At 51.4% G+C, this 23,093-nt stretch overlaps 1 protein-coding gene across 1 annotated transcript in view; it reads left to right on the top strand.

Moving 5' to 3' along the window:
- SHB (SH2 domain containing adaptor protein B) overlaps positions 1-23,093 on the top strand; it is a 135,990-nt gene that overhangs the window by 77,394 nt on the left and 35,503 nt on the right. The window contains exon 3 of the mRNA XM_004747654.2: positions 9,831-10,046. Coding sequence (XP_004747711.1) covers positions 9,831-10,046 — 216 coding nt within the window. The remainder of the gene's footprint in view (positions 1-9,830; positions 10,047-23,093) is intronic.

The following is a 23,093-nucleotide window of genomic DNA, read 5'->3' as shown; positions in this document are numbered from 1 at the left end:
CCCTCCTTGTGCTTTGTGCCCAAAGTGCCTGACCACAATGATTACTTTAGGGACCTGTGTGTGGTCCTAGTCAGATAAACCCTGAGATGACCCGATGACCTAATGAGCAAAGCGATGACCAGAGGGAAGATGTGGCCTGTGGCCATCACTCGGCACAGTGGAGCCAGGACCCCACTCTTCTGCTGCTTGCTTCCCTTGCTGTCCTGAACTCGTTCATGTGGTTGTGAACCCAGAGGAGTGCAGGGAGCCCCGATGAGGCTTGGAAAAGCAGCATAGACAGTTGCATAGTTCAGAACACGGGCTTTGGAGCCAGACTGCCTCCATTGCTGGCTTACCGTGTGAGTGCCTTTAAGGCGGTAATGTCAGCAGCACCCCCTGGCAGAGCTGTCGTGGGAATGAAAGGGGGAGCCCAATACATGGCACCTAGCACAGACCCTATCAGAGCACACGCACACACATACCACCACCCCCAATAGCAGGCACCGAGTGCTCAGTCATTCTTAGAGTACGTTGTAAAGAATGGAGCCTTTGAGATGGAGGCTGAACCAGTTGGCTTGCCTGAGCTGCAGATTTCTTACCAGTCCGGTGGGGAGGGGGCTTGGGTTTGGTCATGGCCCTTCCAAGATTCCATGAGAGTGGGCCGGTGACACTGCTCAGGTGAGGGCCGTAGCCATGACTGGTATGGCATGAAAGTCTATCCGCTGAGGTTTTATCACATATTAGTGTGTGGCCGGAAGCCTCTGGAAGCTGGAACCCTACTGCACCCAGCAGACTGGAAGATTGCACAGGGGAGGTTGAGGGCGGTGGGCCCTCTTTGTAAATACTGTCCGTCGATACCCAGAGGATAAAAGATGGGGCTTGTGTCTGCCTCTACTTGCTGAGGCCCCAGGTGGTCCCCGCAGGGCTCTGGCCTTCTGTCTGTAGCACAGGGGTCAAGGGAAACCGGCCCCCTCAGGAATGACTTGAGAATGCTGGTGCCCCCCTGACCTCTGCCCCTCATCCCGGTGGAAATACTTGCATTTGGGTCCTTCGCAGGAGCATCTGTCCATCTGGAGCACTGGGCATCCTCTGTCCCCTTCTTGAAAGGGTGAAGCCCTAGCTGTTTGCTGGGTCAGACCCTCAGATCATCAGCCCCTGATTGACTGGTGTTTCCCGTCAGCTTCTAGAAAAGACTTTTTGAGAAAAAGCACAAACCTAATTAGGGTACCTGATCCACTTTTTCCAGTTTCCTGCTCTTTCAAGTATGTACCTCTCCTGGCATTCAGGGCCCTCCATAGCCCAGTTCCAGTTTCCAAGTCTGGCCACTCCCTGTCCTTTCTTCCTCTGAGCTCCGAGCCCATGGCAGCTCATAGTATGTGGACTTCCTCGGAACCCCTCGAGCTTTCTTCCAACTGACAGGGTTGGCCTGTCAGTTCGACATGCCCTTCTCCTGGTGCCCCTCATCTTTACCTGTCTGTCCTTTCCTGACTCAACCCAGGGCTCACCATTCACCATCTATGAGACCAGGCAGATCTCTGGCCCTTGAGGGGTGTTCTTGCACTAGGACTTGAGAGTCTGTGAACTACCATCTCACTGAAGGTTTTCGAAATCCCTGGGACAGCATTTACTGTCTGCCTCCACAGAGCTGCCACTGTCAGAACCAGGTCAGTTCCAGCTGGGCTTCTGACCCGAAGCCTCAGTTTCTGCACTGTAAAATACAGTAGCACTTGCCTCTGTGCACCGTGGGGATGAGGAATGATATACACCCAGTGCCCAGGTCAGTGCCTGGCCTGGGCAGGTGCTCAGTAACTCCTGTTTATCAGTCGGTGCTTATGGATGGTGACATCCCGATTCTCCTGCAGAACCATGAGGTCTGGTGGAGGGCGGGAAGGAGCCTTGTCTCACCCACTGTGAGTGCTCAGCATCTGGCCTGGGGCCCACCTTAGCGCACAGTAAGGGCTCAGTGAATGCTAGAGGAAGAAAAGCAGGCAGGCTCCTTGATGGCCTGTGAATTGGGTTTTGCAGTTGACATGGAGTCAAAAAGCTGTCTCTTGAGGAAGTTGCCATTCTGAATGGAGACTTGTTTATTATGCACTGCTTTGAGCCCGGGAGCAGCCAAGATCCTGGAGCAGCAAGTTCGCCTCAGTGAGTCTCCACAGGGGATGGCGACAGGACCCTGGCCTGCCGCCTCTCAGAGGCCTCAGCACGCCAGAGCTGTCCCTGGAAGAGCGTAGAGTGACAGGCAGGCCTGAAGGACTTAGCCATAATTGCAGAGAGGGCCTGAGGGCTCTGTGAAGAGGCCCACGTGGCCTTTGAAATCACGAGGGAAGCATATGTGGTGTCACCAGGTGCACAGACTTGTCTCCCCTGTGGTGTCTCGCCACAGGGGTCCTCGAGGTAAGACCCCATCAGACCCCATCATGGCTGCTGATGGAGGGAAGGGAGCAAATTGGGCTCCCTGACTCAGACCGGGGCCTTTCCCTCGCCCTTGGGCTGAGCCGAAAAGAGCTAGTGGTGCAGGTTCTGCCGGGCAGCAGTCCCTCTCTGCTCCCTTAGTCGCGACCATTGTTCTCGCGCCCCACCCCCAGCTTCTCTCCGCTTCTTGGGTGTTTCTGTGCATGCCTGGAAAACATGGTAAGAGAACTCCAATTAGTCAGTCTCCTGGCTTCTAGACAGCTCCGGAAACCAGACCAGATAGAGGAGGAGGAGGTGGGGCCTCCTGCTCGTGCTGCGTTGGGTTTATCTAGGCTTCATCTCCGAACCTCCCTGCCCCGCCCTTGCTGGCCTGCAGCGTCCACCCAGGACGACTCCTACTGCCCCACGCCGCTGCCTGGGCCTCCGAGGGCTACCTGAAATCAGACATCCGTTGAAGCACCTCAGTCAGGAGTCGGGCCTTTTTCCAGTAAATGCTTTTAACAGTTCGGATGGGGATGGATGTCCCCCGTCTTCCCTTTGATGTGGTGCCCTGAAACTTGGCTGATTTTCAGCTGCATGCCTAATTAGGAACAGCCCCCCCCCCACCACCACCTAATCCTGTGCAGCTCCTCACTCGGTCTGTGGTGCTGGGTGTGATTTTAACACCTCAGCCTGGACTGAAATAGATGCCCCGGCCTCCGGAAGATTTAAGAACTAGACAGTCTGACAAAAGAGATGTCAGGAAGTGTCTGGGAAAGACAGGAGGAGGAGTCCTGGTTCGGGATTTAGAGGACCCCTGGCCTCATCCCTGCTCCTTTCTTCCCTTCCCCAGGTCTCAGCTTCCCGATCTGTAAAATGTAGTGATTAAACTGCTGATCGTTGAGACCTCCCTGTGTGCTTCCTGTGAGGCACCAGAGTTGATCCAGAGCCGGGGTCCCCTATGGGGGCAAGAGATTGCCAAAGCAGCAGCAAAAATCGGAAGTTTTGGATCCAGAAATGGAAGTAGGCGTAGAGGTTGGTGTCAAAACCCTTCTATTTCGACTGCAGGCTTGGCCTGTCAGATTTCAGGAAGCAGACCTTTCGTGGCTCTGGGGAACCAAGGGCAGTGTCTGAGGAGGAAGGGTCTTAGGCTGGTGTTCCAAGGAAGCCCAATAGTAGCAACTACAGTAATAGCCATATCTTCGGAGTGCTTTCTGTGCACCACGCACCATTCTAGAAGCTGAATGCACATGAATTCATTTAACTCTCATAACATCCTTCCAAGGGGGATACTGTCATTCCCCCCTCCAGAGACACAGAAACTGGAGCGGCTTGCCCTGGGTCCTCCCCTGGAGCGGGGCCCCGGCCCCACGCAGTCTGGCGGAATTTGTGTTTCCAGCCACTGCACTGTCCTGTGGAACCTGTCACTCACCTGGACCTAGGGCTTTGCCTTCCTCCAGCTGGATGGTATAGGCAGTCAGTGAAGGGTTCATTGTTCTAATTACTAGCAGCCTTGAACTTCTGAGTCTAGCCTACCCCTATCCCAGGCATCTTAGGCATGGGTCCTGCTGGTTTCCAAGCCATGATGTGGGAGAGGTCTGGTGGCCCAACCAGGCACGCCCACCACTGGCTGAGTAGAGGGTTTTTTGGCCTGGGAATGGAGGCCTCATGGGCCACACATCCTTACTGAGCTCTGCCGCCCTATGATTTGGGATCTAGTGTCAATTCCCAGACAAGCCCAGCTGGGAAAATGAGAGGTGAGGGGCCTGCAGGCCAGCGTCTATCATTTCCAGCCAGGCTTCTGCACGTCTGTGCCAGCCTCTCCCCGCCCAGCTCCACCCTGCCTGGAGGGTCTGAGGCACCTCTCCTTAGACACTCGTGGAGGTGCCATCCTGTGGCATCCAAGAGTATCTACTACCCACTTCTACCTGCCTCCAGCGTCCTCTCCCACCGGGCGCCCTGGACAGCCCACCTTCCCCTCATACACCTTGTGCTTCCAGCCCCTGTGCCTTTGTTTCAGTCCTTCCCCCATAACACGTCTGCTTTCCGGGCCGCACAACTGGACTGTGACCTCACGGCCAGATTCCCAAAGGCCCTCCCAGGCTTCTCCGAGCTGAGTGCTAGTACTCACATCTCCTGCTATTGAGGATCCTGAGCCATGTCTGTGCTGGAGACTCTGGCTCTCCCCCATCAAGGGCTTCTCGAAGACCAGGCTCGTATCTCCATCTGGCTCTTGTGCCAGACACTGGGTGTGAGGAGGGGTGGGTACCGGTGCTTCTGGAGGAGCCTGGGTACCCCAGGGATGCACATGGATTTCAGCCTCAGCCTCGGCCTTCCAGAGACCTCCGTTCAGGGGCTCCTGGGTGGCTCAGTGGGTTAAGTTCAGGTCATGATCTCAGGGTCCTGGGATCGAGCCCCGCATCGGGCTCTTTGCTCAGTGGGGAACCTGCTTCCCCCTTTCTGCCTGCCTCTCTACTTGTGATCTCTCTCTGTCAAATAAATAAATAAAATCTTTAAAAAAAAGAAAAAAAACTGAACAGAGACCTTTTCCTGGTCCTGAAGGGAAGGTCAAGAGGTAAAGAAAAACTTTATTTTCTTGTTGTCTTTTTACTAGTAAGATATATACCATGAGGTGTTACACATTTTTTTATTTAGATGTATATCCATCTCTTTCAAAATAGAGATTTGAGGTTGTCCATCGTTTTCTTAAATGTCTGTAATGAGACCATTGTAATGGAAATCAAAGTCCATATAGAAGGAAGGGTGAGTGAATCTTCTTGAAGTGAAGCAAAATTAACTCTGAGCTTCCTGGCAGCCAGAGCACAGAAAGGGCGGGCAGGAAGGCAATGGCACAGAGCTGGTGAACCCTGGTGTAGAGTGTCACTTGTTGCTTGTGGACTTGGGGAACCGTAAACCCTTATCAGATCTACTCAGGAGCCTCTTGGTTTGCGCTGGGCTCTGTCCTGGGCCCCTTACTCAGATACTCCCCTGGCCCTTGCCTCTCCACCCGCCACAGCCCTTGGTCAACACATCTGCCTCTACACCTTTGGTGAGTGTAGGCTCCCAGGGCTCCTTCCGGGCCTGACATTCTCTGATTCTAGAGAAAGTGCTGATTAATTGATTAATTGATTGATTTTTTTTCTCTTTCTCTGTGTGTGATTCCACTTGACACCCTTTCCATTCCAGAGATCAACAGAAATCCCCACCCTGTCAATTTCATGATCTGCTCCTTGCCGAAGAGGCATGAAATCACAGCCTGCCACTGGTATTAAAGGTCATTTTCCATGAATTTATAGTAGGTGATGTCCAGATAACTTGTGACTTAAAACATATGGTCACCAGCTCCCCCTGTGAGATTAGTCTCTCGACCCTCACAGATCAGTCTGGGTAATAAGGGGGGTGGGTCCAGTCATTAGGCAGGGGACAGTAATGTCTGATGAGCTGACCTGGTGCATTGGCCCTTGACTTCCTGGGGCCCTGGGTGAGCCTCTCCTGGGAAAGAAGAAGATCCCTAAATGAGCATTTTCTCAGGGAAGGGCAGCTGCTTCGGAAATGCACATAGCTCCTGTAAGCCCAATCTTGCTTCAAACCATATTTACTTTCATGGGCTCCTGTCTTAATTACATTGTTTCTTCCCTGGCATCCTAATTCATTATTTAAAACAACTTTCAGAAATAATTACACAATAATTCCTTCCTCCATGCACAGTAGCTGCTTACCTTCGCCTTTCAGGCTGTCGGCCCTTTATTCGTGTGTGGCTATACTGACAACATTGGTGTCATCAAAGTGTGCATATTGTGGGCAAAGAGTGTGATGACAGTGTTCAGCAAGTCCTAAGCAGTACCAGAATTCCCTTTGGGGCCTCATCTCCAAACAGTGGCCAGGACTTGTTTCGAAAGCCCACATTATGCAGTTTGCTCAACACGTCAACAATCTTGTATTTTACGTTTTAACTGAGCATAATTTCATGCACGCTCTTCCATGTAGCTACATAATCTTCAGATTTATCATTTTAATGGCTGCTTAATATTCCATCCAGTTAGCGTGCCATAATTTACTTAACTGTTCCCTATTGTTGCAGCCTTAATGAAAATTTGAATTCACCATGTACTACAGGGGGAAGCTTGGCTTAATGATTACCATTATAACATCCCCTGCCCTAACTGCATACCATTACTAACCCAGCTTTAGGAAGGCACAGATGCCTTTGGAACAATAAATTCTGTATGAGAGGTGTACGCACAGGCCCCTCTGATTTAATAGCTAATCTGTTCACTGCACATGTTTTCCTTTTATGCTGGTATTTATGTAGAATATCCATGTCTCCTGCATATTGTGTAATCCTAAACTGTATGCATTTGGCATATCGCTCCACATACTTTATCACTGCTGTCAGGGACTTCCATAAATTAAGGGGAATTTCGGGGTAAGGAGTGGTTTCTGGCTGTCAGTTGTCGCTCATTTACCCCACCCGCACTCTTTGGATATCTGCTTGCGGCCGGGCTCCGGGAGGGGGAGAGCAAGGGCACGCCTGACTCCTGGAAGCCTATGGATGCACATCTGTGAATTGCTTCGCGGTAGCCAGGATTAAAAGGTGATTCTCAAGCAAAGTGCGTTAGTGGTCGCTGGTCTTGCTTGTAAAGTAGGGCGAAGAGGAGGGTGGTCTTCTAGTGCCTGTCAGATGAAGCCCCAGTGTCCTCAGACCTCAGACTTTTCCAAGGACAGGAAGCTAGACTGCACTTGTAGAACCAGTGAGAGAGACGCAGATGGCGACAGCCCCAGACCAGATTCGGTAGTTTGGTAGGTTTAGTGAATTACAGAGATGTCTGTAGCATCTTACAGTCGGTATTCACTTTGAAGTGACCAAGTCCTACCTTTTATAGCTCTTTATTTTCCTCTCCCTCCCCCATAAAAAGGAAAACAATATCCTTAAAACTACTAAATGATCCCAGTTTACTTGGGGGATGCAGTAAAGCCATGTTTTGCCAAAGTATGGGACGTCTTCTAGGAGGGGATAGGATTTTAGGCGTGAGAACCATATAATGAGAGGTTTTTTCCATTTTGTTCCCTCTCTTTCTAAAAAGAGAAAGTGTTTGCCAAAGTATCTCTGTGTGCCGCTTGCGTGCGCGCGTGCGCGCGTGCACACACACACACACACACACACACACCCCTCAGCTCACTAGCACTGGCTCATGTCCCTTCTCAGCAGAGAGAAAGCAGACCTTGTGCTAGGTGCCCAGCGGGCAGTAGGACCTACCTGCTTGGTTTGTTCTCATTCATTCTTTTCACGCTGATCCACTGTTTTTAGTAAAGGATGATGTCTTATGGGTGGTTATATCAAAGTTTTCTCATAAATTTATGAACTCTAAAAAGTGAGGCAGCATAAGCAAAAATAGAAAGGAATCACCCAGGCAGTACTTGGGAACAACATAGTTGTGAAGCTGGTGTGTGACTTCATGAGCTCTGGGAATGTTACCGTCCCGTCAGTTACTGTCCACACTAACAGCACGGGCACGACATCAGTTGGCTTCTGCCGTGTCAGGGCGTGTGCGCGGGGAGTGTCGTCATTCCCGTGAGCTGGCCCTGGAACGTGAAGCCCAGCCTAAAAACAACGCTCTCGCTCAGAAGGGCTGATGTCACCAGGTGTCTTGTCAGCTCCTCTTCCAAGGCACGTAAGTCCCTGGCCTTCTACCATGTCTTTATGCCATTGGATCTCTGATTTGGTGAATGTCTCAAGGGTCCTTTTAAGGGGCATCTGGGTGGCTCAGTCAGCTAAGCATCTGCCTTTGGCTCAGGTCATGATCCTAGGGTCCTGGGATCGAACCCCAGGTTGGGCTTCCTGCTCAGTGGGAGCCTGTTCCCCTCACTCATTCTCTCTCTCTCTCTCTCTCTCTTTGTGTCAAATAAGTAAATAAAATCTTAAAAAAAAAAAAAAGGAGTCCTTTTAAACAGTTCACTCTCAACAACCCTCACCCCTTTTATGTCAAACCCTGCCTCTCCCCTTTCACCTCCTTGAACCCAGTGCTCCATCAGAAGTGAGCAATGAAAAGACAGAGTTCTCTTCCTCCTCATAAAGAAACAAAATTCTGACATGTGCTACAGCATGAAGAACCTTATAAACATTATGCCAAGTGAAACAAGCCTGTCGCAGAAGGACAAGTACCATACGGTTCTCCTTACATACGGTATCAGATTCATGGAGACGGAAAGTAGCATGGTGGCTGCTAGGGCTGGGGGAGGGGAACCTGGAGAGTTAGAATGTACTAGGTACAGTTTCAGTTTGGGAAGAGGAAAAAGTTCTGGGAATGGGTTGTGATGATGGCTCTACAACAGTGTGAATGTACTTCGTGCCACTGAACTGTGTCATTAAAACTGGTTAAAATGACAGAGTTATATTATTACCACAGGGAAACAGAAGGGCAGTGAGTCTGTCTGTCCGCTCCAGCCACCCCGCCTTGGCTTGCCTCAGTACTACCACAGGGAATGCCAGCCCTCCTGTGTTCGCTTGTCAGTTCACGTGTCCTCTCTCCCCCGCTGCCTCGTCCCTTACAGGCCCTGCACTGAGCCCCTCTGCCATGGGAATTCTGGTCATTTAGGTGCCTGTTATACCTCTTCAGGAAGCAGTGGGCCTCCTCAGAGCAGTCTCTCCAGTGAACCCCTTCCATATGCCCCATGCAGGCCCTTCACACAATGGTATTTAGGATCAAAGCAGGTAATGGGTGCCCCCTGTCTGGGGCCTGGGCTAAATGGGCAGTTACCCTTCAGCCCACCAAGGACCAGACCTTGGCATCCTTTCCAAAGGATTGAGTCTCCCCCCTTTAGCAGTGAAACTGGACATGTGCTCTCAAGTCCCTCGGATGTGCTCATTGTGTCAGAAGACGGGCAGGCTCTGGCGGAGGCAGAAACACAGAGACAAGGGTGCTCGTGGGACTTTTTAGGGGAGAAAATGGTGGTCCTGGCGAGGCTCTGGACTTATTAGCTGAAGGAAAACTGGAGGGTCATTTGGCCTAATTTCATTTTTCAGGTAGAGAATGAGAGTCCAGAGGATGGGGAATAGTCCTTGTGGGGAAGACCCTGTTCACCCGTAAAGCCAAGGGGCTGAGGGCTCTTTCTGTTCCAAGCTGATGTCAGAACACCTGGAAGATCATGTGCACATCTGGGCCCTGCCCCTTACAGACCACAGTGAAGGAGCAGATGGCGGCGGCAAACCTTCTGGTTTTCTCTTTAGGTCCAGGAGCCTGAGATTGTTGTGAGGAAGCCTTGCCCTGTGAGAGCAGAGATGCTGCCTTCAGGGGGTGGGGAGGGATAGTTCAAGCTGAGAAACAGGGTCCTGTTCCTGTGCAGTTGTGCCCTTCTTGGCTGGTGACTGGACTCCTGTGGGCATCACCTGGCATGTCCTAGGTGAGGAAGTCCTTGTGCACCTGTTACATCTCTGCTTCCTTCCTTTTTGCCTGCAGAGTTTCAGAGGCAAGAAAGTGTCCGGTCTCATCACAAAGGTATCCAATTATACGACACCCCTTATGAACCTGAGGGCCAAAGTGTCGACTCGGACTCCGAAAGTACGGTCAGCCCCCGACTGCGGGAGAGCAAGCTGCCCCAGGACGACGACAGGCCAGCTGACGAGTACGACCAGCCATGGGAGTGGAACAGGGTCACCATCCCAGCTCTGGCAGGTAAGGAGCCAGTGGCCCCGCTCAGAGGGGGCTGCTGACCCACACTCAGTACTCACCTTCGGTAAAGGGGGTATGGGCACCGGTCCCTCTTGTTCAGGTAAACCATGGGGCTTCATTTGAGAATCCACTTGAGCTGGGCTGTCCTCTTTTCTAGTCCACCTGGGCCCCTCGAAGATGATGAGAGTCCTGGAGGGAAGGGAGGCCAGGTCAGGCCAAATGGAAATCCAAGGTCTGGCCCCTAGGGCTTTGGTTCCAGTCTCCCTAGTCTTCACAGACGGCCTGTATGATCTCATTGTCTGACTGTCTTGGTCCTCTTGGTATTGCTCTAATTCACTGAAGCCAAGATTTCAGAAGGAATTTTCTTACCAATTAGAAGAGGACCAACCTGCAGAGTGGCTCCTGCTGGGCCTGAGGGAGCCCAGTGCCTCCATCTAGCTATACAGCTGTAATAGGCCTGCAAGTACCCAGGGTCACTGCGTCTCCTGTCCCAGCTTGGGCACGGAGCCTAGGCATGGGCGCATCCTGACCTCAAACCCGCTCTCGGCCTGGCTGAGAATGACTGGGGTGCCCCCCTCCACCTCACTCGGTTCTGCAGAATCTGGAAATCTGTCCCAGCACCAAAATTCCACTCATACAACCTTTTGGAAAGCTCCCCGCCACATGTGTCACAGGTCTTAAGCTGATGTGCACAACCTTTGATTCTAAGCATCCCTTCCAGGGTTATGATTGAAAACTCGGAAAAGGCATTATGATTATGCAAAGTGGGGAACAGCCTGAATGTCCAGCAGACAGAGATTGGTTAAGTGGAATACTGTACTGCTCTTCACAGGCGATGTTGACGAAGAGTTTATAACAGCTGAGGAAAATGCTTCATCTTAATGTTAGAAGGTGAAGAGCCAGATGCAAAAGATTTCTTACACATCTAAGAGCTTAGGAATGTGAAAAAAGAGGCATTGAATGACTCATTTAATTCTTGCCACGTTGAAAGCCCAAAAGGACGGCTTTCTTTTCTTTTTTTTTAGATTTTATTTTCTTAGAGAGCACACGCACACAGGGGGAGCAGCAGAGGGACAGAGGGAATCCCAAGCAAGACTCCACGCTGAGTGCGCCGAGCCTGACCAGTCTCTTGACCCAGAGATCATGACCTGAGCAAAATCAGGAGTCTGATGCTTAACCAACTGAGCCACCCAGGTCCATAGGGGAGTTTCTGTTTTTAATTTAAGATTCATTTTTGCCTGAAATCCCCCCTTTTCATGCATAACTTCCTTTTTAGCCCTCAGCAGTGGGGCATCCGCCTACCCCCATCCTGATCCCCTCAGTTGATGTTCTACCTATTCCTGCCACATTATACTCCAGTAGTTCCCTGGACGTAGTATGTGGTGTGCAAATCCCATTCTTTCTGCCTAAATGTCCTCCCGTGCCATGGAAAAAATCCTGTGCCTCCTTCCAGACCCAGCGCAAATATTGCCATCTCTGTGAGCCCTCCCTGAGACAAAGCCACACATCCCGAGGGCTTTTCTACTGCCTCTCTGGGCCTGTTGAGTTTATTGCTCTCAACTCTGGTAGAACGTTTCTTTCATCATGTGGTTAATTCTTTTAGGTGCTGGTCTCTGCCTGCCAAGCTCTGAGCGCCTGGCCATGAGCCAGAGGCAAGCATAGTCGTGTGGTTGAAGGTCAGGTTGCCTCCGCGCATTTCACAGCCTCCTATCTTCCCTTGGCACAAGGGAATCCAAGGGTCCCCCTCTCCCCTGGCATGGCTGATAAGGGGCTTTGCTCCTCCTGGGCGCGAGAGGAGCTGGAATGGGGCCAGTGCCATCCAAGAGCTTTCTTTCTGCGAACACTGTTTTGATTAAAGGACTCATGTGGCAGCTCTCCCAGACACCTAGGGCATTGGTGTGAGATAGCACTGCAGACAGGTGTGGGGCCTCCCCTTGGACTGACCAGCGGGTCACTTGAGGGTGGTGGTACCTTTGATGCTCTAGTCTGGTCCCCCGGCTGCGCAGAACGTGGTCCCTGGACAAGAAGCTTCCCCAGGAGCTGGTGAGAAATGCAGGGTCTCAGGCCCCACCCCAGAGCTATGGAGTTGGGATCTGTTTTAACAAGGCCCCCAGGTGATTCATATGCATGGTGTGTGTGTGTGTGTGTGTGTGTGTGTGTGTGTTTGTTTTTTGACAGACAGAGATCACAAGTAGGCAGAGAGGCAGGCAGAGAGAGGCAGGGGGAAGCAGACTCCCTGCTGAGCAGAGAGCCTGATGTGGGGCTCAATCCCAGGACCTGGGATCATGACCTGAGCCAAAGGCAGACGCTTTAACCCACTAAGCCACCCGGTGCCCTCATATGCATGTTAAAGTGAAAAGCACTTAACCTACAGGACCTTAACTTTTCAAGTTAGGAGTGAGAGGTGGAAGGGCCACCTTCCAGATAAGGGCAATGAGTTGGAACAACTCAACTGGACAGCTCGAGTGCTGCTGGGGTTGCATTTGTAAACCCAGAAGTATGGCAGCCCAGGAATGACGGACTGTATTCCCATGTGTATGTGCACACACATGGGTATCTCCATGCGCACACACTTTAGCAAGTCAGTGGTGTCGTCAGGGAGCAAGGCCATGCTTGGCTAGGCCCTGTCTTCTTACAAGACCTGTTTGAAATGTGCCACATGGTTTTTCTAGACTTTGAGGAGCTCTCTGATGGGTCCTGGGAGCCCAGGGTGCAGGATCTGTAGCTGGGAAGCCTCTGTATGGGATTAAAACTGGCGGGGCAAAATCATTACTCGCTCTTTCCACCTCCTGTGTTCTCTGGTTCTGCATTTTTAGCCTGGATGAATGAACCTGGCAGTGTTTTCAAATTTCCAAAGGGTATGGATTGTAAGGGAGCTCCAAAGGGCAGAGCTGGGCCCCCTGAGAAGGAGCCACAGGGATTCAGGGTCCAGGTGAGTGGGAAGAATGTGCTCTCTACCTGGCAGTTATCATGTGCTTCCCCTCAATGGGAATTTGCAAGCAGAAGCTCAGTTGAGGCAGGCTTGCTGGTAGAGGCTTTGCCCAGCCATGTGGGGGTGGCCTGTCCCCTCCGGGATTGCTTCCGTGTTTCAGCACCCCACCATGCTAATCAGAGACCGGGGGGTTGGGGGGCTCTAAATTATCTCCACGATTCAGCCTGCAAAGCAAAAGTGCTTACTTCCTTTCTAAGTGCTGTCCAGTACTGCATTCATGGAAACAGGCATTTCTCAAAGGTGTGCTTTGGCATCTCCATAGAAGTAACCCTTCCCAGCTGCAGACGAGCCTTTGTGGAAGTTAGACCCTTCCCAGCTAAGCCGTACTCTGAGGCTTCGGGGTTGCTGCCTCGGGAAGGCTCGACTATCACTCCCTAGCATGAGAATAGCTGTCACAGGGTGTGAGGTGGTTCTGGCTTCTTGGGAATTAAAGTCTTCCCCTGTCCTAGAATTCTGTGGCCAGGCGGGTGAGAAATACCACAAGGTCTCCAAAAAGCCTTGGGCTTTCATTGCCTGCTCTTCCTCCCAGAAGCCAACTGTGGCCTTAGCCAGAGCCTCCAGCCACCCAGCACTGGAGTCCCTTCCCGCACACGCGGCCTTTGTTGATCCTAGCCCCCAGGACAGACGACTGGTCAGGTTTCTGGCACTGCCGACTCCTAGGAAGAGGCAGGCTGCAACCCCACGGTGCACGGTGCACGGCGAGCTGCTGTGGCTGCCATCAAGCTGTCAGCTCCCTTCCCCCCTGGCAGAGACAACTGCCTTCAGAGATGGTAGTTTTAGTTCCTGGCATGCTTTGACTTCACCCTCTGGGATTCTTTACAGCAACAAATTGCAAGGCGGCAGGAAGGTCTAGAAATGGCCTTCCTGCCCAGCCCTGTGCCCTCAGAGAGGCAGCTCTGGGCCCACACCATGGCTCTGTGGAGCTCTGCCCAGTGTGGGGCAGGAAAAGCAGCCTCGGGGGATACCACACTGTCTCGGGGAGGCATGGATTGGTCTGGAGGGTCTCATCTGCCCTGGGCTGTGGTAGGGTCTGTGACATGGATGAATGGAGCCTGCAGAGGAGGTGGCCCCCCCCAGGGTAGGGCAGAGGAGCTGGGAGCATAATCTAGAGAAGCAGACATTGGCTCTGGGTGGTATGGATTAGTGTCCTCACATCTCTGAGGGGCCTCTGGGAGGACAGGGATTGAACCTATCTTTGGAACTTCGGATTTCTCACCTGGGAAATGTGCCCACTGCAGACGGTGTCAGTGAGGCTTAAGGGAACCACATCACAGAAGTGCTGGCCATCGACTGAGCACTTTCTGCGTCCATTATCTCACTGAATCCTCATAGCCACCCTCTGGGAAATGAGTTTTCCTCATTTTACTGATAAAAAAGACTGAGGTCCAAAGAGAAGGGTCCCATGACTAGTCAGCCACAGAGCCAGGATTTGTGAAGTCCAACCCCAAACCCCAGCCCAAACCCAGTTGACGTCTAGGCTCCCTGAATCTGTCAGAGATGCTGCACAAAATGTGGTTGGAACCCACAGGTGTGCTGCTATAAGCCTTTCATTGCCGTTGTACAGATTACTCCCTCTGGTAGAAGACTTTACTGGGATGTGTGTTCCCATCTAGAATGGCTTCAAGAGAGGATCCAGTAGGAGCCCCATCCCGAAAGCTCGTACCAGGATGGGGCAGGGGGTGACCATACCCATCCCATGGGTTAGTCATGCTCTGCCACCGTCCAGCACAGGGAGGGGCTCCCACACCATGGCATCCCACTCCTCCTTGTCCAGCTGGGGAAACTGAGGCCCAGATAGGCGAGGAGAACTGCCAGGGACCTCATAGCAGAGTCAGTCAGGCCATCCACAAAGTTTCCTTTTAATCCAATGAGTAGAGTTAACAGCCACATTCTTAATGATTTATAATTGCCTCTGAGAAGCAAATGATCAGAGTACTTGCTCAAGGAGCCAGGCGGCAGGGCATCCTTGAAATCTTATACAGGAACAAAGTCTTCTCATTTTCTCATTTTCCACCCACTGAAGATTGGTCCCCCCTGAAGCTACTTTTCAGACAATGCCCTGGGTTCAGCCGGCGACAGGTCTACTTTCCAGCAAAGAGAGAAGACAGACCTAAAGAGAAGACAGTGCTAAACATAGTTATTTTGGGAATTTGTCTGTCTTCCCCACTAGCCTCTCTGCGAGTTGCTCTGTGCCCAAAAGCCCTGGACAGTGTTAGGCATGCTTGGAGTCCATGGTGCAGTAGACGGAGTTTGACAATCCTAAGTCCACAGGCCAGCTCCACCACTCCCCAGCCGTGCCACCTCAGACAGGCCATTCAGTCTCCCTGAGCCTTAGTTTTCCCATCTAGAAAAAGGGGATACTTACAACTCTTGTCACACCACGTTTCTATAATGATCACAGGAAAAGGTCTGGGTGAAAAGACTTTGTAAGCCCTAAAGGGTCACACATGAAAGAACGGTTATTGGTGTTCAGGGAAGGTTTACTGAATTAAATAAAATTTAATTTAATATTAAAACAATACTCCATGAAGAGGTACTGGAAGGCACATAGCCCCACTTAGCAGAGCTCATTCCTCGTTGCACCTGGCACTGAGTAGCAAGGGTGCCGTGGAAAGCAATACTTAGCTGGGAGTCCTGGCCTCCATTCCTGCAGTAGTTCCAACAGTGAGCCACCCAGTGCTCCCATTCTTTGTTCAGTCCTTCACAAAGATTGGGTCACTGGTCCCTGGGTGTGAGAGGGTCCCCACTGCCTTTCTCCCCTGTCTCCCTCCCCATTCTAGCCATGGTTGGCTTGCTCAGGAGCAAGTAGGGGACTCACACAAAGGAAACATTAAATAGATTGTTGGGTCCCACTCCTCAGAGTTCCTGATGCAGTAGTTTCTGGGGATGAGGCATGAGAATTTGCATTTTTAACAAGGTCCCAAGAATTGCTGATGCTGCTGACCTGAGGACTTTTGCTTTGAGCACCTACAGTGTACCTTGTACATGTTATGTGTTAGGTTCTGGGGTCAGAAGGTAGAGAGAGGGGATGTCACACAGCTCAGCTTAGTGGTATCAACACTACCTCCTCCAGGAAGTCCTTCCTAGAAATGTGCAGTCCCTTCCCCACCCTCACCCAGGTTGGGCTAGGACCCCTCTGTCCCAGGGGTGCATAATGGAAAGCCAGATACAGACTTGCAGGGGGGCTGCTAATGCTGGCTTGGTCATACCTTACCCAGGCATCCTCTTGAGTTTTGACACCTTCCCAGCCTCATCAAGTAAAGCCACAAGGGCAGAGAGAGGGCAAGTAAGGTCCTGGGTATGTCTATTTCCTAAACAATTGTGAGTCATCTCCAAAGCAGCTCAGTTGGCTAATTTAAAATAATCCTATTAAGGTAAGGGGGGAAATGGGGGAAAGGACAGGAAATTAACATTTAGTGAGCACCACTGATGAAGACCTGCAAGGTGGGTGTGGTTTCACTGTCATCACACAGGTGACAGTACTCGGGCGGGCTCCGAGAGCCCACAGTCACACAGCTCATGAACCCAGGTTAGACTACCTGCAAAATCTTTGCTCTTTCCACTGCTGCCTTGACAGCTCAAGCGCAGAAAAAGGGTGGAACATTGCCTCTACCTTGTGTTAGTGCCATGTGCTTTTGGTCGCTGTGGAGGCAGAAACAGGGGCTCCCACTCCGTGCTCACCTCATGACCTGTCACTATCCAACACAAAGGCTCTGGAGCTGGGAGCACGGATATTCTGTGCACCAGACACTTTCTCTGGGCTTGCTGTTCCCATCAAGCCCCGTGATTCATCCTTGTGTGCTCAGAACAAACAGGCTCAGCCTCTGCAGAAGGTTCCTCAGGGAGTGTTAGACCTGCCACCATCACCTGGCACACCCAGATCCACTCCGCCACCTCCTTACCATTGGCCCCAGTGGGGTTCCTGTGAGGCTTCCTGTCTCTTGCACAGCTTCCCAGAATGCCTTGGGTCTGTGAGGAAATTAACAGTTTTGTTTGTATGGGGAGCTTTTTGCCATGTAATGAATAACAGTTGTAATTAATGTTTAACACATACGACAGCAGGTCTGTGGAGAAAAGGGGGGTTTAAATGACTACGAAGAAAACCGGGATCGCTCGCTTCCTTTGGCTAATATGTTACTGAAGGACAGGTTTTTCCAGTTGGTTTTTCTACTTGACATATGAATGAATTCATTTAGTAGCCAAAAAAAAAAAGAAGAAGAAAAGAAAGGAAAACACTAGTGTTCTAGTGTTTAATAGCTTTGGTTTGTCTACTAATTATATTGATAGATAGAAATGTTCCTTCTAGTGCTTTTGTCTCCTGTGTGGGGGAAAAAAAAAAACACACACACAAAAGATTTGATAGACTCTTTGCTATTCTGTTTGGTAGGGCAGAAATCTTGTGGATAGAGATTGTTGGAGCTCTGTGAGGTCAGAGACTCTGCCTGCCTCGTTCCACCTGGGCCCCTGCCTAGATCTGTGCCTGGCACATAATGAACATGCAGAAATGTGTTAAATGACTCAGTAAGTCCTGTCTCAGGAAAACCAACCCCATGATTTCTTCAGGACACTAGAATACCTAGGTAATGAGGCAGCCTGCTCCCACAGAGATGGTTTATTTTCAAATCATTCTTTCGTGCCGTACGCCTGTCTTCTGTCCACACAAGGCTGAGGGAAGGACCTGCAGCTGGAGGGGCATTTTTGCACGACTGGTAATTGCCCCGGTTGCCCCTTCTGGTCTGAATTCCTAGGAAGAAGCTGAGGGTGTGTCCACACTTGTCTGAGCGTTGGTTCAGGTGTCCAGATGCCGTATTGTATGTGGAGAGAGTCATGTGCCAGTGGATGGTACGCAGGCCCCTGAGGGCCATCCACTTGGCTCCTCCCCTCCTGTCGCTCTCCCTTTCCCTCACTGCTCCCCCCCGCCCCCGAGGGACGGCAGCAGAAACCTATACACAGTTTGCCTGGAGATTTGGGGCTCCTAGATGGGGAGACATGTTTCCACAGCTGCCCACCATGCAGGTCCTCTGAGGCTCATGGATGGGGGAAAGTCTGGCCCTGGGCTTCTAAGTGATTGTCTGTGGACGTCTGTCGGTGTAAGCATCAGGAAACACGCTGCATCAGACATGAGCAGGCCTTCCATCTGACAGGTGAGCCCGGCCCAGAGCTAACAGAGTGCACAGAAACTCAGATGCCAGAGCCGCAGGGTCTGGGTTTGAAGCCCTGTGCTGCCATTTGTTAACAGGGTGATCTGGGGCAAATTCCTTGTTTCCTCATCTTCAAATGATGTCATAGTTCATGCTGAGAGTTGGGACAGTGAGTGGTCAGTGGACACTGGCTTTTGGTACCACTATCGTCATGAACTACTATTTTTTGTCCAAGTTCAAATCTAGCTGTTGACTTGGGCCAAATCAGTCCCATTTCCAGCCCTCCGATTCTCATCTGTAAAATGGGTTACAACAATAAAGATGGCTTGCTTTGGCAGCTGTAAAGGTCTCTGCATATGGATCATTTCACCATTTACATTAGGATTTATCCTTCTACTTGCCATGGCTGAGCAGCAGCCCTTGGGGTAGGGGTCTTTGCACCAGATACTGGTGCCTCTTTCCTATGGTGGGTGCAGAATAAGGGGACGAAGACACCCCTCCCCCACCCCACCTTGTTCCAGAGCCTCCTTCCCCAGCCCAGGCTTAGGTGTGCATGCACGGACAGTGTTCCTGGAATCCAGATGGCGTTCCTGGAACCCAAGCGGCATCCTGGCGCCTGCCTCACAGCCTGTCCAATGCCCTGCTTCTTGGGGAGTCACCGCTGCCTCCTTTGACAATGAAGACCTCTGTTCTCAGGCTCTGCCCACGAGATGTGGCAGCGTGGTGCCCCGGGGCTTGCATGCGTCTGGGAGGTGAACACAGAGGCCTCTTGTTGGCAGTCCTGGAACACAGACCAAACATTTGCTGAGCCGCCTGTAGTCTTACGATATGTGGAGGTGCAGCTCTCACGCACAGAACGAGGTGTGGGGGGGAGGCGGAGAGTGAGGCCTGCCCTTGAACTGGAAGGCAAAGGGGCCTCGCCTCTTCAGGCTTGTTTCTCCATCTGTAAAATGGGAATTCTAATACTGATGGTGCGGGGAGGAGCAGATGAGGTAACTCAGAATGTATGTGTAGAAAGTCGTAGCAGCAAAGCCGTTGTCATGGGAACAGTTTCAGGCAGTTGCAGGTGTTCACACATTGTCATGAAAGTCTGCGGTGCTTTTAGAGACTCCGGGGATCATGGGGTCCACTCCAGCTTCCCAGACCACTGTGTTGTCTCCCTCCTTGCCCCCTCTGGGGGGCTCACAGCTGCCTGGGCAGCAGCTCCTTGTGTGCCTCTCCACCCCTGCCCTCCACACTCCCTTCCACCACCACCCCCCCCCACACACACAGACCCACCAGGGTTGAGGTCTGGCTGTTGGCAGAATGGAGGGAGCAGTGCCAAGGACTGTGCAGAAGGAGTGCCTTGGCCACCTTTATTATGTTCTCTGTGCCCTTGTGTTCTCAGGCCCCTTCTGGGAGCTCCATGTGGTTTGCAAAGGCACCCTGTATATTCATTTCTGCCTCACCCACAGAAGGCGTAAAGAAGCCTCTTCAGTGGGCTGAGCACTCCTTCCGAGCATCCTGTTTTCAGTTGTCTAATCCTTGTTGTCTCTGCTTAAAGGACCCTGTCCTGTGTGGATAGCTGGTGGATCAGAGACCCCAGGCCAACCAGAAAAGTGCAGCCACTGAGCTTGGAACACATCACAGGTCTCACCTGGGGCCCAAGGCCCCTGGGCTCCATTTTCTCCTTTCTAGCTGGCTTTGAATGGTCCCTGTCCTCCGGGGCCACTGTCCACATCCTTGGTCAGCTGGGACAACTGGAGGATGTTTGCCGGGCCACTGACTTTCCCTGTCCCTCCCCAGGGCATGGTACTCCTCGGGTACCCCTCACCCCCAGGTGAGAGGAGGCCTTCCAGGGCTTAAATCCCAAAGCAGAAGGGGAGCAGGTAGGAGCTGAGACGGGCTGCTTGATACGGCAGCCCGATCCTCTCAGCTTGGGAGGACTGCTGGCCTGCACCAGGCCTTGTTTCTAAAACCTAGACAAATTACCCTGGCATGTCCTGGGCTCGCTGTGGGGGTCAGAGGAGAGGGTCCCATCAGGCCTCACGTATGCCTCCCCAGGCATAGGAAGCACTCAGTAAAAGTTAAGCCATCTTCAGAATGTTTTAAAATAAGTTGAGGTGGTAGTCCAGCTACCAAGTTTCCTTTCTCCATTGATGCATAGAGGTTTTACAGTCCTGCTGACCCAGGTGGAGATTTACTCTTTTGGTAGACATCGAGTATCTACTGTACGTCAAGCACTGTCCTTGGCATTGGGGATTCAGCTCCGAACAAAGGAGAATATGTCATGCCTCTTGGACCTTCCAGTTCAGTCAGGACTTACAGCCGAGGCTAGGGAAAAAGAAGGTGGTTTCTTTTTTTTTCTCTCTCTAATTATTAATTATTTTTAACATATAATGTATTATATGAGAGGTGGCCCCAGGGAAGAAGGTGGTTTCTGATGCAAGGCACTCTGTCCTCCTCTGTACATAAGAGGGGAGTATTCAAAGCCTGGGTGTGACTGTGGGGAGGGCATCACCACTTACAGGGGGCCCTGCCTGGACTTTGGTACATCATCTGTGACTAACTACTTCCGTAGTGATCCTTTATGGTGTAAGTGTAGATGACCGTGTTGTACAGAAGAGATAACTAAGGTTCAGAGGGGTTTAGAAACTTGCCCAAAGTCACACAGTAATGGCAGAGGCAGGACTCACACGGGGGTCTAAGTCTAGAGTTCATGCCCTTTCCATGATGCCAAGCTGCTATGGCTCCTTCATCCCTTGGCCTTATTGCAGCCCATAGGCCATTCTTTAAAGTCAGCTGCATGTTGCCCATGAGGAGAGGTTCAGTGGAGGCCCCAGCTCCACCTGGTTCTGAAAAGACACTACTGGCCACTGGGGTGGGATCAGACAATGGCAGAAGCCAGGGGATGCAGGGCACAGAAGAGAAGGGAATTCTACCTGCGGTCTAGGGTGAAACCTCTCCTGGGCGGTAGCATTGAAGCTGGACCTTAAAGAATAACAAAGATTTGTGCGCCCAGAGATGGTGAAGAAGGAATCCAGAGGGCAGGCAAAGAAAAGCAGAGCCCTAAGGGCAGATGGTGGATTTGGGGGCTGGCCATTCTTTGTGACTAGAGCCTAGGGCTGGGTGTGGACCCCAGGAGGGGAAGATGAATCCAGAAAGTTGGGTTCGTTCCTAGTCACGGAGGGTCTTGAACACTAGAGCAAGGAGTTTGCCCTCCATCCAGGGGCACTGGGAGCCAGCAAGGGTTGTAAGACCTGCAAAGCTGTGCTTTAAAGGCCCTTTGGCCTTTTGGAATTTGTTTTCTCTGGCCAGCCCCAAACGATAAACAAGAAGGAGCTGGACCCCAAAGGAACACATTTATTTCATCTAAGCAAACATTTACTAAACACCCGTCTCCATAACAAGGACAGCATTAGGTTTAGGGGCAAACGAGAGAAAAAGAATCAGTGCCAGGCGCCTGCCCCCACAGAACACCCAGGCTGATTGGGGTAGAGTGGGAGGCAGTGCCCGTGGAGCTGCGGGCCCAGTGCCAAGTGCTTCTGAGGAGGAAGGGGCTCTCAGCAGGCAGTATAGGGGAGGCTTTGTGGAGAGGTGGCTTTTTGCCAGGTCTTAGAAGCTTCTAGATGTCATGGATGGAGCCAGAGGCTGGTCTTTCCAGGCCTAGAGGTGGGAAGTACACTACAGACCAAATGAGGGAGGCACAGCCCCTGCCTGACCACAGGGAGGAAGGCCCTAAGGAGTCAGAGGGGAAGCTGACCCTGGTGACCCACAGGCCTGGGCTCAAGCCTTGTCTGCCCCACCCCCATCCCACCCCTTATCTCTGAGACCCTTTAAGGTAAGTTCTTTCTCACCTCAGAGTCCCCATCCCTCACCATCAACTACAGGGTGGCAGGGCTATCCATTATTGGCAGTGAGTGACTAAACTGCAGAACCGATTGGTGTAAAATCTGTCCCACAAGTAGGAAGGGGACCACCAGACATGAAGGCTAATAATGTGGATGGAGAACAGACCTCCTAAAAGGGCAGTAGTGGGGGCACCTGAACTGAATCTTTAAAGGCTGAGGCCTGTCGTTAGACCAGAATTTTTGGAAGGACATTTAGGGCATCGAGAAGGGGCCCCCTCACCTGCCCTGGAGACAGACGCTGGTGGCACATCAGTGGGGCTGCGTCTCCCACTGCCTCCCAGGGCCTGCTCCTGCCCCCCGAGTCTCCTCTCCCTCGTGCACAACTCTGATTCCATTTGTAATTGCCTATAGGTGCAATTAATTAGGTCCTGTCATTCTAATGACTCACAAGGGTGGCATATTTTTTCTCTAAATGCAGATACTCTTTTGAGGGTTTGTGTCTTTATCTTTTGCAGAAAATCACTAAATTAAAAGAATTGCCATTTTAAATTGCAGATTAAAGAGAAACTTAATTAGAAGGAATGAAAGCAGTTGTGTTTGGAGCTTTTGTTCTTAAATTTTTTTTTTCTGTTGCTGCTGAATCACTGCACTTGGAGTTTGTGTATTTTATTTTAGGTGAAATGATTTGCCTAATTAAGCCTGTCATTCATCACCACCTGTTCCCTCTAAAATATATGGCTATATTATTAAGCTTGCAAGCGAATGTATAAATTAATTCAGTAGGGAATTACAGTGTTGACTGGGATGTTATTAGGTTTTATCGAGTTTATCTGGTATGAAAACCGGTATTTTTTTCCCAATAAAGTGAAACAACAGCTCATTAATTTTCTTCAGTCGTTCATTGGGTACCTGGTGGGTTGCAGGCATGTTCTAAGCTTGGGGCAGAAAGGCACATGTTGGTACAGCTCCTGCTCTTGAGGGGCTCACAGGGCCTCAGACCAGGAAATTGGCCATTAGGAGGCCATAGACTAAGATCATGGTGATTCTGGGGAGGGGGTGAGGTCAGGGAAGGCTTCTTGGAAGAGGT

This window comes from Mustela putorius, unplaced genomic scaffold (assembly GCF_011764305.1).
Source record: "Mustela putorius furo isolate JIRA1106 unplaced genomic scaffold, ASM1176430v1.1 tig00000580_pilon_pilon_pilon, whole genome shotgun sequence".
Classification (NCBI taxonomy): Eukaryota; Metazoa; Chordata; class Mammalia; order Carnivora; family Mustelidae; genus Mustela; species Mustela putorius.
This window is presented reverse-complemented; position numbering and strand designations above follow the sequence as displayed.